This window comes from Mus pahari, chromosome 2 (assembly GCF_900095145.1).
Source record: "Mus pahari chromosome 2, PAHARI_EIJ_v1.1, whole genome shotgun sequence".
Classification (NCBI taxonomy): domain Eukaryota; kingdom Metazoa; phylum Chordata; class Mammalia; order Rodentia; family Muridae; genus Mus; species Mus pahari.
In genome coordinates, this window is record NC_034591.1 from 704,935 (window position 1) to 724,967 (window position 20,033).

At 39.8% G+C, this 20,033-nt stretch overlaps 1 protein-coding gene across 1 annotated transcript; it reads right to left on the bottom strand.

The window, feature by feature from the left end:
- Positions 1-14,965: 14,965 nt before the first annotated feature.
- On the bottom strand, positions 14,966-18,251 carry Mterf1 (mitochondrial transcription termination factor 1). The gene is made up of 2 exons (XM_021191355.1): positions 18,203-18,251; positions 14,966-16,277 (listed from the first exon to the last, which is right to left on the bottom strand). The coding sequence occupies exon 2, from the start codon at positions 16,250-16,252 to the stop codon at positions 15,107-15,109; it is 1,146 nt and encodes a 381-aa protein (XP_021047014.1). The 5' UTR covers positions 16,253-16,277; positions 18,203-18,251; the 3' UTR covers positions 14,966-15,106.
- Positions 18,252-20,033: the final 1,782 nt, after the last annotated feature.

A 20,033-nucleotide genomic window follows, 5' to 3' on the forward strand; every position in this document is an offset into this window, starting at 1 on the left:
AGGTGGAATGTTATAATTATATTACAATCTTAAAAACAGACAATAAATTATTTTTCACACATCTAGGATTCCAGAAAAATGCATTGGTATGCATCTTAACTGAAAACACTCAGCTGTAGATAGTTTAGTGAAAATAATAATTTGTTCTATATTTCAAATTAAGAACAACATCAAGTCTAGTTTTTATGTTTTCCCCTGTATTTAGTTACAAATTGTGTTTGAATACAGAAGAAATATATAGCTAAGAAGGTACCAATACAGTGTAAATGCTTGTACAAATCTGTTTTCAAACAAATATAAATTATATAATTTCATAACCTTGGGAAAGTATTTAGCTAGAGATTTCCTTTGCTGCTATTCACATTGGTATGTGTCAGTTGTCAATAAGGAGAGCTAAATTTTGTGAATTTATCTTTAGGAATTTATTTTGCATTTATGAACTATATTAAATAATACAGTGATTGATTGTATGTTTAGAAAAATACAATTTTATTTGCTATGCCATGATTTAGTGCATATCCAATAATATTGCACAGAATTGATTTGATTTTAGTATGATGGGCACAAATAAGTGAGATGAATTCATCTTTCAATGATAGTCCAGACAAATTCTATTGACATATATTTGCTTTTGTTATGAAACATATCCACTGACTGGATGACAGAACGTCACAGTGTGAGACTACTTTTTATGGCTTTCAGATTGTGCTATTCCAGACCAGCTGGAGCCTCACATGAAGCATCATTTCTCAAGACACTGTTTTTCACAAAGCACATCCANGCTTGGAGAGAACTGGGCAACACAGACATCCTCCGACGGATGCAAATCGACTATTCTTCAGTCTGGTCCAAAACTGTGACAAATTAAAATAAGTTTGTTTTTCTGAACTTTCATGTAAAACTTGAATAATATTCATGCTGCAACCACTTTTTTTCCTAGATTCATCTATTTATATGACACTTAAAGTAATTTCCACAGCCACTTGCCAGGCTAAAATGCAACTATGTTCACTGATAGGTATTTCTACACAGAAGCTTGTGTCTAATCTCCAATTTCTTTAGAGTACATCTTCCTGCTATGAATATTCTTCTTAATAAATGAACTCAAACTATTTTCTAAAAAAAAAAATAAAATAAAATAAAATAAAATAAAATAAAATAGACTTTCAACCAAAAGTAAGCAAAAGAGATGGGAGAACAGTTTATACTCATCAAAGGAAAAGTCCACCAAGAGGACATCTCAATTCTGGACATCTATGCTCCAAATGCAAGGGCACCCGCATTCATAAAAGGATCATTACTAAAGCCTAAATCACAATTTAACCCCAGACAACAGTAGTGTGGGACTTCAACACCCCACTCTCACCAATAGACTGGTCATGGAAACAGAAACAAAACAGAGGAATAATAAAACAAAAACTAACAAATGTTATAAACCAAATGGACCTAATAGATATCTACAGAAAATTTCACCCAAACACAAAAAAATATACCTTCTACTCAGCATCTTATGGAATCTTCTCCAGAATTAGAATATCTAAATGAAATGTATGATTTTCTAGTCACATATCATTTACGAAAGTTAAGCCAAGATGATGTAAACAGTCCTATAACCCTTAAGGAAATTAAAGTAGTCATTAAAATCTCACAACCCTCCACCCTCCAAAAGTCCAGGGCCGGATGGTTTTAGTACAGATTTCTCCCAGACTTTCAAAGAAGAGCTAACACCAAAACTCCTCAAACTATTTCGCAAAGTAGAAACAAAAGGAACACTGCTAAATGCATTGTATAAGGCCACATTCACCCTGATACCTAAACCACACAAAGACTCAACAAATAAAGAGAATTTCAGACCAATTTCTCTTAAGACCATTGACTCAAAAATACTTTCAAATAGAATCTAAGAACACACCAAACACATCATTCAATATAATCAAGTAAGTTTCATCCCAGGAATGCAGGAATGGTTCAATATATAAAAATCTATAAACATAAAAACTAAATAAACAAAATCAAAGAAAAATTATATGACCATCTTATTCAATGCTAAAAAAGCCTTTGACAAAATTCAACACCACTTCATGTTAAAAGTCTTGGAGAAATCAGGGTTACAAGGCACATACTTAAACATAATATGAGCAATATACAGCAAGCCAATGGCCAACATCAAATTAAATGGAGAGGAACTTAAAGCAATTACACTAAAATCAGAGACAAGACAAGTCTCCCCATTCTCTCACTATCTATTCAATATAGTACTTTAAGCTATAGCTACAGCAATAATACAACAAATGGTGATCAAGCAGATACAAACTGGAAAGGAAGAAGTCATAGTATCGCTATGCAAAGATATGATAGTATGCATAAGTAACCACCAAAATTCTACCAGAGAGCTATAACTGATAAACACCTTCAGCAAAGTGGTTGGATACAAAATTAGCTCAAAGAAATCATGAGCCATCCTTTATATGAACAATAAATGGGCTGAGAAAGAAATTAGGTAAATGATACCCTTCACAATAGCCACAAATAATATAAAATATCTTGGTGTAACTCTAACTGAGCAAGTGAAAGATCTGTATGACAAGAACTTCAAGTATTTGAAGAAATAAAGAGAATAAAATATCAAAACATGGAAAGATCTCCCATGCTCATGGATCTGTAGGATTCAGTTATTGAAAATGGTGATTTTACTAAAGCCATCTACAGATTCAATACAATTCCCATCAAAATTTCAACACAGTTTTTTTTAAACAAAACTTGCAAAAAAAATCTCAATTTCGGGCAGTGGTGGCACACGCCTTTAATCCCAGCACTTGGGAGGCAGAGGCAGGGGGATCTCTGAGTTCGAGGCCAGCCTGGTCTACAAAGTGAGTTCCAGGACAGCCAGGGCTATACAGAGAAACCTGGTCTTGAAAAAAACAAAAAAAATTCTTTTAAAAATCTCAATTTCATATAGAATAATGAGAAACTCAGGATAGCTAAAACAATTCTGAAATAAAAGAACTTCTGGAAGTATCACTATCCTTGACCTCAAGCTGAACTACAAAGCAATAGTGATAAAAACAAACAAACAAGCAAACAAACAAAAAACCTTCATGGCATTAGCATAGAAACAGGTTGATTAACAGAATTAAATCAAAGACTCAGAAATGAACCCACATACCTATAAACACTTGTTTTTTTGACAAAGAAGCCAAAACTATACAATAGAAAAAAAGAAAGCATCTTCAACAAATGGTGCTGTTTTAACTGCATCTATCTACACATGGAAGAATACAAATAGATCCATATCTATCACCCTGCACAAATTCAAGTCCAAGACCTCAACACAATACCAGATACACTAAATGTAATATAAGTATAAATGTAATAATGTACATAGCCTTCAACTCATTGGTACAGAAGACAATTTCCTGATCAGAACACCAATGACTCAGGCTGTAAGATCAACAATTGATAAATGGGAACTTTTGAAACTACAAAGCTTCTGTAAGGCAAAGGACACTGTCAATAGGACAAAACTACAGCACACAGATCGAGAAAACATCTTTACTAACCCTACATCTGACAGAAAGCTAATATCCAAAATATATAAAGAACTCAAGAAATTAAACGCCAGCAAACCAAATAACCTAATTTAAAAATGGGGTACAGAACTAAACAGGAATTCTCAACTGAGGATTGTCAGTGGACAAGAAGCACTTAAAGAAATGTTCAACATCCTTAGTCATCAGGGAAATGCAAATCAAAACAACTCTGAGGTTCCATCTTACACCCATCAGAATGGTTAAGATCAAAATCTTGAGAACATACGCTGGCAAGGATGTGTAGCAAGAGAAACACTCCTCCATTGCTGGAGGGAGTGCAAACCTGTACAACCAATCAATCAGGTGGTTTCTTAGATAATTGGGAGTAGTTCTATCTGAAGACTCAGCTATACTGCTCCTGGGCATATCTTCAAAAGATGTTCCACCGTGCCACAAGGACATGTGCCCCATCATGTTCATAGCAGCTTTATTCGTAATACCTAGAAACTGGAAATAACCCAGATGTCCCTCAACTGAAGAATAGATATAGAAAATGTGGTTCATTTATACAACAAAACACTATTCAGCTATTGAAAAGAAAGACATCGTGAATTTTGCAGGCAAATGGACGGGACTAGAAAATCTCATCCTGAGTGAGATAATCCAGTCCTGAAAGGACATGCATGATATGTACTAATTTATAAGTGAATATTAGCCAGAAAGTGTAGCATACCCATGATGCACTGCACAGACCCAAAGAACATAAATAAAAAGGAAGGCACAGGGGAGGATGTTTAGATCCTCACTTAGATGGGGGCATAATATAGTCACAGGAGGCAGATGGAGGGAGGGACCTGGATGGGAGAGGGGATGGGAAGGGGAATGGTGATCAGGATCAGGGGTGGGGGACAGGAGAGAGGGCCAGAAGGCCAGGAGAATGAATGGAAATCTGCAGCTGGCAGGTGTGGGGGTGGTATCTCTAAGACAATCCAGAGACCTGGAATGGGAGGCTCCCAGGAGTCAATGTGGGTGATCTTAGCTGAGATGCCTAACAGTGGGGACATGGAACTTGAAGAGGCCACCTCCTGTATAGTCAGGCAATACCTACCCCCAGTGGTAAGATGGGGACACCAACCGACCTACAAAACTTTTCATGCAAAATTAACCTCATTTAAAAGAAATGAAGGGACAAAGATGGAGCAGAGACTGAGGAAATAGCCAATCAACAACCAACCCAACTTGAGAAGCATCCCATGGGCAAGCACCAATACCTGACACTATTAATGATACTCTGTTATGCTCGCAGACAGGACCCTAGTATTACTGTTCTCTGAGAGGCTCCATCCAGCAGCTGGCTGAAACAGATGCAGATACACACTACCAAACATTGGACTGAACTTAGGGACTCTTATAGAAGAGTTGGGGCAAGGATTGAGGGCCCCAAGGTGATAAGAACTCTACAAGAAGACCAACAGTCAACTAACATGGTCTCCTGTGGGCTCCCAGAGACTGAACAACCAACCAAAGAAATACACAGGCTGGACTGAGCCCACTCCCATTCCCCCACACTTAGTAGACACGCTGCTCAGTCTCCATGCGGGTCCTGGATGACTGGAGCATGGGCTGTCCCTGAAGCTGGTGCCTGTCTGTGAAATCCAATCCACTAACTGGGCTGACTTGTCTGGCCTCAGTGGCAGAGGATGTGCCTAACCCTGCAGAGACCTGATTGCTAAGGGGGAAGGAGGGGGAGTCCAGGTGGGGATCCATCTTCTTGGAGGAGAAGGGGAGAGGGGAGGGGGGCTGTGTGAGAAGAGGACCAGGAGGGGGTATTAGGAGAGGGGCAGTGATTGGGATTAATTAATTAATTAATTAATTAATTAATTGATTAATTAATGGGAAAAAAGAATAGAAGTCTTAAGTAGACAAAGAAAAGAAGATAAAAAAATTAAAAGGAAACAAATGAGAAAATCAAAGTGTATTTGCAGATGATATGACTCCACATAGAAGAGACCCTAAGACTCTCCCAGAAAACACCTACATATGATGGAACAGAGTGGAAGAATACAGAGGCAGCATATAAAAATCACTCTACTTATGTAGCACAAACATGATAAGAAGTAAACAATGAAAGAATTCCATTATTAACTGCTTCAAAAAAACCCATGAAATTAACCTAACCAAGGAAATGAAAGACCCACCCCCCCACACACAATAAAAACTTAAAATACTGAAGAAAGAAACTGAGGACATAAACGCATACACTATGCTCACAGAAGAGTAGAATTAATACTGTAAAAATGGTTTTACTAGTAAAAGCAAACTAAAAATTTAGTACAGTCCCCATCAACGTTCCCAGGCCAGTCTTTACATTAATAGGACAAAAAGATTCTTAAAATACACGGAATACACGTGAAAACACAAAATGTCTCAGATAGCCATGTCAATCGAATCCTGAGCAAGATGAATACTGCTGTTAAGTCCCAGTACATCTGAGTTCAAGTTATACTCACAGGCATAGTAACAAAACAAACACAATATTAGCATGTAAAATGAAGAGATGAATGCAGTAAAATAGGATAGGATAGTGTCTTAGGGTTTTACTGCTGTGAACAGACACCATGACCAAAGCAAGTCTTATAAAGGACAATATTTAATTGGTGCTGCTTACAGCTTCCGAGGTTCAGTCCAGTATCATCAAAGTGAGAGCATGGCAGCATCCAGGTAAGCATGGAACAGTAGGAGCTGAGTGTTCTACATCTTCATCTGAAGGCTGCTAGCAGAACACTGGCTTACAGGAAGCTTGGACAAAGCTGACACCCACAGTGACATACCTACTCCAACAAGGCCACACCTACTCCAACAGGGCCATGTCTTCTAATAGTGCCACTCCCTGGGCCAAGCATATACAAACCATCACAGATAGGATAGGATAGGATGAACTGTCTTGCAGCTACAGTCATCTGAGTTTTCTTTTTCTTATTTTTTTCTGTTGACAGGGTCTTATATTGCAGTCCTTGCTAACCTGGAAGTCATGATTCTAATCAGGCCAGACCTGAACTCGCAGAGATCCACCTGCTTCTGCTTCCCAAATGCTAGAATCGAAGTTGTGATCCACTAGTCCTGGTCCAGCCATATGATCTTGACAAAGAACCCAAAATTAGATACTAGAGGAAGACAGCCTCTTCACCAAACGGTGCTCAGTTACTGGATGTCAATGGAACAAAACCCTTTCTCTCACCCTGTGCAGAGATCAACTCCTGATGGATGGAAGATCTTAACGTAATAACCAAACCTGAATCTATTAGAGGAAAAACTAGGGGAGATACTTTTAAGATACAGGTACAGGTGAGACACCAAGGGTTCTGGATGCTTAGGAAATAATATCAACAACTGGTGAATAGATCTCATGGAAGTTGACCTGGACCAACAGGGTGTTCTTTACTTCTAGAGGGGATGACCCGATGAGAAGATAGGAAGCTAGATTGAGAGGTTTTGTATAAGCTAATGGCTGATGCTGAACAAGAGGTATTAAGAAGTATAGCATCTTTGGCCCTGATGGCCTGAGCCCAGGAAAGCTGGTTCTGCCACTCACCTGGGCAGGGTGGAAGAACTGGCCCCAGTCGGTTAGGTGCAGGAGAGCTGGTGGGCTGACCACTCAGCTACCACCCAACTCCAGATCTAGGAATTTGAGATGGCTCACTCTAATACCTACCCCATCTATGGATTCTTAGAGCACCTGAAGGGGCCAGTTCTGCAGAACCAAAGCTACAAGATCTCCATGACACAGGGCAAGAGCAAGATATCTAAGAGGAGTCCTGGTGAGGATCCAGTATTGATGGTGCAGCAGAAGCCAGAGGCCTTGAACCAGGTCAGTATCCCATTGCAATGATCACTCAGAAGTAAAGGTGTTTGGATAAAAGGGTATGCTGTGTGACACACTGTGACACATCCACTGTGACACTGTGGCATCTTCCACAGTGAGACTTTATTTTGGGGGGGCAATTACAAGGGTCGAGGACAGATAATGACTGAGGTTGAAAAATGAGTGGGGTTGGGGTGCATGATGTAAACTTCACAAATAATCAATAAAAATGTGGGAAAATATATCCTATGTAAAATATATATTATAAAAATTCAAAAAAATAAGTGCAGCATCTTATATATTATTTCTAGAGACGAAATGAGCCAGAGTCATCAGAAAATTATCACACAATGAGATAAAGTCAGCAGGAGGTTAATCAACAATGTTGCACAGAGGGAACACAGGGCATTTCAAAAGCATCAGAGACCAAGCACGCAGCAGCCTTTTTTTTTTTTTTTTTTTTTGGTTTTTGAGACAAGGTTTCTCTGTGCAGTCCTGGAACTCACTTTGTAGACCAGGCTGGCCTCGAACTCAGAAGTCTGTTTGCCTCTGCTTCCGGAGTGCTGGGATTAAAGGCATGCGCCACCACGCCCAGCTGAAGGCCAACTTCTTAGGAGGCATAACCATAAATCCTTCAAAATCCTGGCTACCAGATGGGCCTTGCCATGTCTGACTCTTGGCAATGACACAGAACTATGTTCCTTTTGTCCTTTCGTCAGAGCCTCTGAGAAAGTCTCGGATCAGTCAGGCTCTCAGACAGGAAGAGTTTCTGCACAGTGAAGGGAACAGTCAACTGAAGAGACGGCCTAGGATGAAATAGAAGCTGTATCACTAAATATCTGGCAGAGCAATAATTTCTAGAATCTACAAAGAACAAAAAATACTCAATGAGCAACCTAATGAATGGGCTAACAAAATGAACAGTCTCCATAAAATAAAATACAAATGACCGATAAACACATGGAAAAGCATCCAACCTCACTTACAATCAGAGAAGTGCAAATTTAAAACTCCATGCAAGGATTAGAGGTGTATCTAATGGGTAGAGTTGCCTGGGATATCCAAAGCACTGAATTCAATCTCCAACACCACATAAATCAAGCGTTGTGGCACATGCCTATATTTCCAAATTTTGGGAGGTTAGAGGCAAGAAGGTAAGAAGGTCAAGGTCACCTATGGTTACAGAGAATGTTCAAGTCCAGCCCAGGATACGTGAGACCTTGTCTCAAAAACAAACGAATGAATGAATCCTAGGTTCCACCTCACTGTAGCCCAAGTGTCAATTATTAGCAAAAGTAATAAATAAATTAAAGTGACACTGAAGGCTGGTGAGGAGATGGACACAGGGGACTTCCTCTACTTCAGGTGGGAGTGTAAACCAGTGCGACCACTGTGGGACCTGGCAGGGAAGTTCCCCAAAACATTAAAAATCTACCACATGACCTAGGTCTTACCATTCCTGGGTGGTTACCTAAAATTCTCCAAATACTACTTGCACAGTGATGAGTACTGCAGCGCCAATCTCAATACCCAAGTATTATGGACCAACCTATGTGTCCAACAGCAGACACTTGAGTAAAGTGGATGCATTATGAGCACACAATCAACATTTTTCAGCCATAAAGAAGACCAAGTTCATGTCATTTTCAAGACAATGGATACAGCCAGAGATGATCATATTAAGTGCATTGAACCAGTCTCCAATGTGTAGCTCAGAGGTTTTATACATAAAAATAAAATCATATATGTATAGATGACATGAACCTAGAAGGCAAACCATCTAGGAGACTGAAGTGGACTAACAGGAGGGGGGTGATGAGGAAGGGGGCGAGGGAGAAATCTGCACATACAATACATACAGTTAGGGTCCAAGAATTGCTGAAGATTAAGGTCTGAAATAGCATGCATGAACTGAATTTCCTGCAGGCAGGGGTCTCCCCATTTGGGAGCGCTCTGGTGGACTTGCAGACCCAGCTTTTATTGCCAGTTAGGGGAATTAAAGGGGGTTTCTTACTCATTCTGGCTACTTATTCTTCCTTCAGGCCCTAAGACAAGCTGTCTTCGGATTGGCTGGCTCAGGCTATAGTTGACTGACCACAGGTTCCTGGATCCAGGTTCGCATTTCTGGGAAACAGAATCTTAGGCCTAGTCTCTCAGAACTGCCAGTTTGCAGCCTGTCATGGAATCAGCCTGGATCTTGCTAACTTGGTCTTCTCAGACTTGGATGAAAATGTATACACACAATGAAAAATATTTTAAACAAATAAACTGTTGATATTATTATGAGTTAATAATTACTGCTGTGTGATAATGGGAACTTCAACAATACAGAATTTGAAGAAGAAAGCTACTTGATGTTGAAGGTAGAGCTAATAATGATGTACGGGGCTTGTCTGGTGAGTTCAGTTCGTGGATGAGAACAAAACTAGATTGCTCTTTGGTTTCTGTTGAGATGTATGAATTTGTATGAGATGGAACAAATGGATTTAATACCTGTTTGTACTAGTTAAAGTTGTCAACAGAGAAACATACCAAGTCAATGTGGAAACATGATTGTTAAAATTATTCCCTATGGAAAGGATATCTCAAGTCTGTGCACACCTTACAAGATAAAACTTTTATATCATTTGTTCTTTTATGTTTCCGGGGTTCAGTAAACAGCCTAAGAAGATGTAGTATCTCCCTCTGAAGTGTTAAAGCGGAAGCAAGCTAACTGGCCATTACGAAAGGTACAGCTTTCCTAAGCTTAGGGGTTCTCCAAGCAATGAACTACACTATATGAACAAACGTTACCTGGCCCTCTTCACATTGCCCTGGAGGATGTAGGATTCAGGGAACTAATACAAATCCTAATTCTCCAGCTATAATTACCATTGTGACTAATAAACAGTTCTCAGTTTCTGACCCAGGGTCCTCATATTTCCTGCCAACATCTTTGGCAGGCTACTTTATTATGCTACAAATCTCAGCCCTTTCACCATTCTTGAGAGATACCTANAAAACACATTTTAAAAATCCTACATACTGGCTGGGGAAATGGCTCAGTGGGTAAAGTGTTTGTAGGATAAGCATGAGGATTACCAATGTCCAGCACCACTTGCACTGATAGTGTATTGATAATGTATTGAGTTTTCTTTCTTTTATGTATTTTTCACGTCTGTCAGTTTTGTGCAGGTTCCCAATGCACCTTGACCATATTCATCCCCCACTACCCCCTCTCCTTCCCCACTCTTCCTTGCTCCTGAGCAGTCTCCCTCCTTCCATCAGGATGAGCAGAAACAAGATGGGATTCCTAGACAAGCCTGGAGAGTAACTGCCCTGTGTGTGCTGACTTCCGGAGCCCAGGCTGGGCCAGGTCTAATCCCCAACCACTGTGGCTCAGTGTTCTCAAGTTTCAAATTTACCTAAAAGCAGATGATAGTAGTGTGTGGTGTAGATAAACGATCATCACATGTTTCTAAAACTAAATTTAAAACATTTATCAATTGGTTCCCATTTCCTTACTATAGCGACTAAAGCAGCAATGGCATTGGGGCGTATGTGTTTCTGCTAGGGCGTGTAGTCGTCCAGGTATGTGCCAGGCATGAAGTGACTGGAGCTTGTTAGTTCTATTTTTAATTTCTTGAGGAATGTTCAATCTGATTTCCATGATAGCTTTCTTAGTTTTCATTCCTATCAGCAGTGAGTAAGGGTTCCTCTTGTTTTAAAGTGAATGGACAAATAAAATTCTAGCTNTTCATCAACAGATGAATGGATAGTGATAATCTTGTACATATATAAAGTCATAATGTATTCAACATGAAAGAAAATGAAATCACATAGTTTGTAGGGAGATGGATGTATACAGATCTGTGTGTAAACAAATGTGTGTGTGCGTATATTGTAACAGTTAGAGAGGAAACAGGAAAGAGATGTCAGAGGATCCAGAAGAATGGAAGGCAGATGAAGTCATACAAGAGGACTTAAAGTTAACTGTTTTTTTTTTTTCTAGTTTCAACCACCATGGACTTTTTCTTTTTATGGTAGATAAGAACATAAGATGCAACTGAAAATGAAAGTATGAAGCCCTAAGTGAGGCCCCACAGCTTCAGAATGACCATAGAACACTAGAGAACGTCACTGAGGTGCACAGTGTTGGGGATGAGCAAGTGTTGGTTTCCAGTGGCTACAGTCCTCTAGCTGTGTGATGTCTTTATTTGTGAGTTCGTTGCAATAAAACAACTCTTAAAACACAATTCCTAAGAACACTGTTCAACACCATGGTTCAGAATTGATACTTAACAAACGTGTTCACCACATTTTTTCAATTAAATTTGGCAAGAAAATTTATGTGTTTTCTACATGTAACATTATTTCAGAGAAGAGCCAGAGAACTGTATGTCTCCATGGTAACAAGTGTTTTCTGCAGGGCATTGAGACTATGAATACTTTCATGTGTTTATTTTTCTGTATTTCCCAATTTCTGTAGTCATGTGGTGACTTTTACAAGTAAAAAGCTATCAAAGCTACCTCTGAACTTATAGGCTCCTAACACCTTCAGCTATGGGGCTGACTCAGAGTGTGGTGATTCCGTAAATACAAATGATCCCCAAGGTACAATGGTGTGACTTGCGATTTTCGAGCTTACGGTGACACACATTCAGCAGCCACCAGGCTCTGAAGTCTGAATCTGGATCTTCTCCTGGGCTAACAATGTGTGCTATGGGATACTCACAACAGCAGCAAGCACCAGATCCTAGTCAGCCATGGGTCCACTAGGGTGAAGTAATTGCATTTTCAACTTACTATATCATTAAGTCAGAGGGCATCTGTATCAGACTGGGAAAGGAAAGTGGGGGAATATGTTAAGGGATTTATTTTAAAGGTCCTAGGTGATCAAGCCATCACTAAGTCACCCCTTGCTGGATGACGGTAGGAAGAACATAATGGAGCCCAGGAGCACATGGCCACATTTACCCAAGGAGCTGATAATTCCAGCGTACAGAGCACAGAAGCGTGAGGGGATGGAGCATTCTAGGTGAATGACTGGTCTATTCCAGTCCCCTGGCAAACCTTCACTTGTCAGGGAGAATGTAAACTAAAGTTCAGCTCAATGAGAGCATGGAGTAGACAGACCATGGAGACACGGCACAATTCAACTGTGGTAACTCCATCTCTGTAGGTCATGTTTGAGCATGGGGTGCTTTGCAAGGCAGGTACTTCACTCTTAGTTCCAACTTGGTCATTTTCCCTCACATTCAATCCTCCTGTGTACGTTGTTTACTAACCACTCATAGCTACATATGTAGGTAATCAATGTCACTGTCAGAAATGGAATGGCATAGCCCAAAAGCACAAGGATTGCTACTTTCTATGTCTTCAGAATAATATAGAGATCGAAATTGACATATAATGGGCCTACTTTATGAATAACATTTTTACAACAAAATTTGATTCCCTCACTTCATATGTAACAACTGGAATCCTTGTTTTCTTTTTTCTTTACGACAACATCTTCAAAGGAGGAAAAGGTTAATACAGGATTGGATTAACTGCAATAATTCCAGAAATACCACAGTCCATGTTGAGTTTTGTATACAGGCACACAATAAACGTCATAGAGTTTTAAATGTCCAGGTTAAACAAGTATGGACATTCCAGAGATTGTACCTAAGTAAGTACAAAAACAGTGCTATGTATCTTTTTAAATTTCTTATTTAATTAAAATATCCTGGTATTATCTCCCTTCCTCTCCTCTGTCCAGCTCCTCCCATGCTCACTCCCTCTCAAATTCATGGCCTCCTTTTCTTTAACTATTATTGTTACATATGTATGTGAGTAATTCATTACTACAGCATACTGAGTCTGTATAGTGTTGCTTGCATGTATGTTTTTAGAGTTGACCTCTTGGCATTGAATAACCATTTAGGGGCTCATCCATGGGAAAGACTAATTCTCTCTCTCAATAGTCAGTAACTGCCTGTAGCTCTTTCTCTAGGGGTGGGGCCCCATATGATCTCCCCCCATCCGTGCTAGCACATTAAGGAGCTTTGCAATTGTTTGTGTCTTGTTTAGACAGCCATATTATTGAGGTTTTATGGGTATAGCTTCCTTGTCATATCTGGAAGACAATGGTATATATTTTGAGGCATTAAGATAGCATAACAATCAGGTATTTTAAGAGTTGAGGTGAAAAAAATGTAAAAAAACCATTCTAAATTATATCATTTCAGAAATGTCCAATGAGCACATAGTGGTTCAGGGTAGGAGAGATGGCCTAGCAGTTAAGAGCCTTGGCTGCTCTTCCAGAGGTCCAGAACTCAATTCCCAGTAACCACATGGTGGCTCATGACAATCTATAATGTGACCTGGTGCCCTCTTGAGGCATGCAAGTATACATGAAGGTAATGTACTCATATATATTAATTAGTTAATTAACTGATCAAAGACATGGTTTTGTTAAAAAGCAACAAGCAGCTATTAATCTAAGTTGTATATAAGAGTATTAATTTCTTTTCTTCCAGCTTGAGGCTAACAGATCCTATAGATAAAACAACCTACTAAAAACCTCTTCATATCTACGGAATGATCCTTTGGTTTGAATCATCAACCAGACTTGCAGGTATCTGCCTTTAGAAAGCCGTATGGCCTGTCTGCTGTCTACAGTTCTCCTACAGCTCATCAAGTTCTATACACACGTAATCAATCACAGGATGATTAGGACATAATTTTCATGTTTTATCAGTCTATATTTTATCAGTGATCCGTAATTTTTATAATTAATTTTGTTTCCCTAATTTCTTTCTTAGCTCATTTATACTTTGAGTAGAGGAAGGTGACTGACTTGTTTATGTTAATTTTACATCCACCCAAGGTTAATTCTGTCAGGGGAGAATACTAGTTATTCAAATGTAAACTGTAAAACAATGGAAACTCACATTTTACTATTTTTACTGGCATGACACTCTGAATTGAACAATTGTCTAGCATATTGAAATAAGAGAAAATCTTGGGATTGAAAATGAGAAGAGACAGAATTTACACATATACTATAACCATCAGCATTCCCGTGCTGGGCATCTGACCCAGGATTTCCACATGCTGAGGAAGCTGCACTCCCACCCAAATCTANTGCTAAAATGTAAACAGAAACTACAAGGCACGTTTTGTAGAATCTTCTACACTATTCTACTGTAGAAATCAGGAACTACTACTGCTGCTGCTACTACTACTGAACAGCTAAAGCCTACACCATCTAATGGACTGCTATGTTAACTTAAACTAAGAAGGGGTAGCTAGAACTATATGTGAACATACTTACTATGGGTTCTTATGTCCTATAACACAAAGTATCCACAGAATCATTATACATGTGTCTGTGGTGACAAATCAAAACTTGTGGGCCAGCAAGAGGCTCAGTGGATAAAAACACTTTGCTTCCAGGCCTCATGACTAAGTTTGTCCCTGGAACCCACTCAGCAGAAAGAGATCCAACTCCNAAAAGCTCTCCTCAACCTCCACATGTGCCTCGGCATGCACACACATGTGAGCACATGNACAAGCATACACACATAACATACATACAAAATAAATGTAATCTTAAATATTTTAAAATTTTTATTTAAAANTTTTAAATAAAAAAATTATTTAAAAAAAAAACAAACTCTGTTTGAAAAGTCCAAACTGGAACCAGCGCCACACTTGTCCGATTCCCTGCGACTCCTCCTGCACTGTCCTATCCACCTAACCTCTTCAGCTTAGCTTCATATCTTCTCTGACTCCAGGACAGCAGAGCAATGCTGGATGTGCGCAAGTCATACCCTGCATGGGACAACTCTCTGATGCGAGTTTTTAAAGTATTGACGCTTGAGTCTAACACCCTCGGATTTTCAATTATCTGTGAAGCACTGATTTTTTCTTCTATAAGGCAGTCTATTTTATCATTAAACTTTTTCTCTGACAAGAAGACCANATTCAGATAGCTGAGGACAAACCTCNGTACCTCCTCCTCAGTGCATCCAAGNNAAAGCAGCCTCTCTCTTATGTTTGTGTAATTTTTTTTGGTACAGTCATTGGAAAGGTCNAAGATTCTAGCGCCTGGGCCACATATCAGAAGCAGCAGGTCCTCTTTGTTTAAGTTGAATGTTGATTGTAAAAATTCAATGTTAGTTTTCACGCGTTTGGTGCTCTGAATTAAGATGGAAGGATTTTTAGAAATTATCTTCCTGACAAAATCTCTGGGATCATTGTGACCTAAGGACATACCTGTTTCCTGCAAAAATTCAACCATCTGCTTATTCAAATTTAGACTGTTGGAGAAGGTTCTGGGAGCATTGGTCAACAGTCGGCAGAGACATTTATGAGTCAATCCAACAGAGAAGAGGAACTTTATATTATTCTCTAAGTTTAGGTTGTTATTAGATCGAAAAAAGGATTCAGGAGAACGCTCCAAAATATTTACAATTTCAAGGTCTGATGCCATAATNTTTCTCCACAGATCCCACCGTTTTGAAAGACTTTCGGGAGTGCGTGTTATGGCTCGTGGATATCTTGATATGATGCTACCAATCACTTTGTCACTAGCTCCTTTGGACAAAAGGAATATCTTCAGCTCCTGCTCATTCGTAACAGCCCTGTTAAAAACTCCAGGCTGTCGCCTCCTTGCCATGTCAATATCAACGCCCATGGTGACTAAGTTGTTCAGCAGGTCCTCCCTCTCCTCCTCCGAAGACTCCTTGTCCTTACTGTCGCATTCCACACTAAACAGCCTGAATGAAATCGACTTGAGGAAAACTTCTGCTGAATACTGGAGCATCCAGCCTCTTAAATCAAAGAGAAAGTTCCGTCTCACACACCAGATGTTTCTTGATGCCATAATCATTAGATAGCGTAAAGTTTTTCAAATGCTGCGTAAAATAACATACAATGTTAACATACAATATTGTGTGAATAACCAATGACAATATCTGGATCCTTTGAATACAAGGGGTCTCTCCAGGAGAAAGCATCAGGCCCTCCAGCCCACAGACACTAGATTTCTTTGCTTCTGGCTACCTCAATCTGAAGCTCTAAATGTAGCTCTGAAAAACAACACTTCAGATCGTCTACTTTCCATCCTTAATGTCTTCTTTGAATTTATAATACCCTTTAAATGGATCACATTGATTACATATGTATATATATTATATTATATATTCCTATATGTTATAAATTATATTATATATTTATTATATATTATACCTTATGTTATACAATATTACCTACTATATAACATATACTATGTTATATATAAGCATTATATATTAAATTATATATTATTTATAAGCATATATATGTATATGCCTACACAAATCACTGGACAACACCTATCAACATCAATCTCTACCTCAGTTTACCAAATTGTTTCCTTTGTTACAATGCAATAATTCTAAAATCTTTTCCATCTTCAAAATGATATAGCTGATGGAATCCATAGCATGCATGAGGACTTGAGTTCAATTCCCCAACACCAGAAAGGAGGAGGTTTTAATTTTCTAATTCAAAGCTGTTAGGTTTTAAATGTGGGACAAGAGTTTGCCAAGAACACTAGCTGAAGGGTTCATTAAACATATCAAAGCTGACCTTGCTTTCGTGTCACATACACATATAACATTTATATAAATCTAAATTCTATATTAGAAGCATGTCCTATTGCTTTTCTTCATTATTCTCATATTCCCATTACCTTCTTGGTCACTCCTTCCTCCCAACAGTACTTATTAAATTTATATCAGACTCTCCAGCCAGTGCACATGCCTGTATACACACACACACACACACACACACACACACACACACACACCTTTTTAAAGTCTCACTCATCTTGTTAAACTGCCTTTTCTTTCAGAAAGGGTCATTCTCTTGAATCCTAGCTGTATTGCAAGACCTTGTATAAACACTCTTCATTTAAAAACAGATTGTTCAGCCGGGACACTATAGAGCATAATGCAATTTAAAAAACAAAGGCAGATATCGAATTGACTCCAGTCTTACTCCAAAAATAAACAACGTTCTAAAAGAATGTTAAATTTAGCAAATACCACAAAAATCTCCATGAGGTCCAAGGAGGAAGACATACGTCCTATTCTGTCCCACAGTTGGAAAGCTCACAGGCTTTTAAAGACAACTGGTAATCATTCGCATTGAGGTACCACAATCAGCTAATTTTTTGAAGCAGCATTTAAGTGGAGAGTGTTTGTTTGTTTGTTTTAGAACTACACTTCAGCATCGGATTTGTCGTTAACATGAGAGACTTTGGATATTTCCAGAAAAGGTAAGGACCAGATGTTTCTACTACCACACATCTAATCCGGAAAAGAAAAAGGCAAAAACATCGCTAGTGTAGTAGAAAATAAAGTCCGGGCCACATTTTTGTGAGATGCACAACCGCTCGCAAACGAAACATTTCTCAGTCCTAATAAAAAGAAAACATCAACAAAAGACCTTTCTCCACGCATGGGGGAATCTCAAACGCACATTCACACCAGAACCCCACGTTACACGTGCATTATTCCGTAATGCGCTATATACACAACAACCTAAGGGTGGGCGCTGTCCCTAAAGCTACAAACTCCGACCCAAGGCCGAGCTCTGTGCTGTGTCAAGTGTGGAGGACCGGAGGAGTCTGAACTCAGAACCGCCGTAATCGCACATCGAAGGCTCGCCTTCCCTCGGGGCAGTGCTGCAGTGGCCTTTAGCCATCCATCGCCCCGTCTAGCGGAGACTCGCAAGCGCTCGCCCCGGCTCCGGCAGCTCCCCAGCCCCAGCCCGCACACTGCATCCGCGCTCCTACCAAAGCTCGCGGTAGACACCTTGCACTTCCGCCCGGGAGGGACCGGAGTGCGGAAGGAACGGCTGACTTCCGGCCTCGGCCGGGCGCAGAGGTGACGTCACTAGCCCGGCGCGCGGTGCCTACCTCCGCGCCTGTGTGACCGCGGGAGCCCAGCAGGGGGCGGCTGAGACCGTGGCTGCGGGGACGGCTCTGGGCTGCTTCGGGACCACAGGGCGGCGCCAAGGCTTCCCTCTGCCTGGGGCTGAGAGTCTGCCTGTACCGAGGAACAGGTCCGGTTTGATCTCTTTCTTTTAGGTTGCTTTATAGACCACCGCCCCAAGGTTGATTTGGTATTTGTAAGAATAAAGATTAAAGAATAAAAAATTTAAATTATTAATAATCTATTTACCCGGAAAGGGAAACTACTGACCACAGTTCCTTTAGCTTTGGGGATGGGGGACGACTTGAAAAATATTCCTTGCCTGTGTTTAATTATTCAGTCAATGTTTATTGAGCTCCCGTGTGTGTTCCAGGCCCGTTTCACAAACAGGAATACAGGGGAAAGCAAGACAGCCTCTGCCTTTTGGAATAAAGTCCCGTGGTGTCACTTCTGCCTGAATATTCTCTCCTCAGCATGCCCCACGGATTTTCATTTATGAACACCAGGAGATGGCTTTAGCCCTCATGAAAGTGATATCAGTGAGGAAAAGGTGCAGCTGAGATGGTGGAGAGGTTGGGAGACGGGAAGACCAAGAGCAGGGAGTGAAAGATGAGGAGCAAAGAAGAGGAAAAGAACTAGGAGCAGTGTGGTGGACAACGTTTCCCAAGATGCTCTGCTGGGCTTCTCATCTTCCTTGAGGACTTTCCTCCTTTCCTTTCCTTTCCTTTCCTTTCCTTTCCTTTCCTTTCCTTTCCTTTCCTTTCCTTTCCTTTCCTTTCCTTTCCTTTCCTTTCCTTTCCCTTTCCTTTCCTTTCTCTCTTTCTCTCTTTCTCTCTTTCTCGACAACTTTGTATGAAAGTTGTGTTGCTATGCAAACACCATTTGTTTTTTGAAAGGATGGTGACATGTGATGATACATGTGACTTTAAATGACCTCACTTGGAAGGAGGAGAGTACGGAAGTCTATATCAAGATAAACCTCTCCCTAAAATTAGACATAAAACACTCGGAATTAGACTCAATTTGTAGTTCAAGTGCTATGAGGCTGACAACATAACAAGACACAAGTGGCCAAGACACACAAAATAATTCATAGAAATCCTAGACAATCGCATGAGTATAAATACCTGTGGGATGTTTTGATCTTACAGAACTACATCTTTAATCAATTACCACAGTGTAATTTTCAATCTTGGTAGAGAATTTATCTCATCAGAGTGTTGGAAAACCAATACTAAGAAGGATGGCATCTTCCTTGTTCAAAAGTGTTTACATTATGTTTTAAAATTCCATCGTAAAGACTTATTCCTAATTTTTATAGCATAGTAGTTTTAAATTGAAATGATTTGAAAGAGGAAACAGTAAGCTATTGGTTGGAATTTTTTCTACAAAGAGCCAGACAGTTTCATCTAAAGCTTGCTGGCTCATTTGTATATTGTTTTCTCCATTCCTGCTTCTTGTTTTAACCCTTTACTATTTTCTACCCCCTTTGTATGTGTGGTGTGCGTGTGTGTGTGTGTGTGTGTGTGTGTGTGTGTGTATCAGCAACACCATGATTCACACTGGTTTGGTTTGGTTTGGTTTGGTTTGGTTTGGTTTGGTTTTTCGAGACAGGGTTTCTCTGTGTAGTCCTGGCTGTCCTGGAACTCACTTTGTAGACCAGGCTGGCCTTGAACTCAGAAATCCACCTGC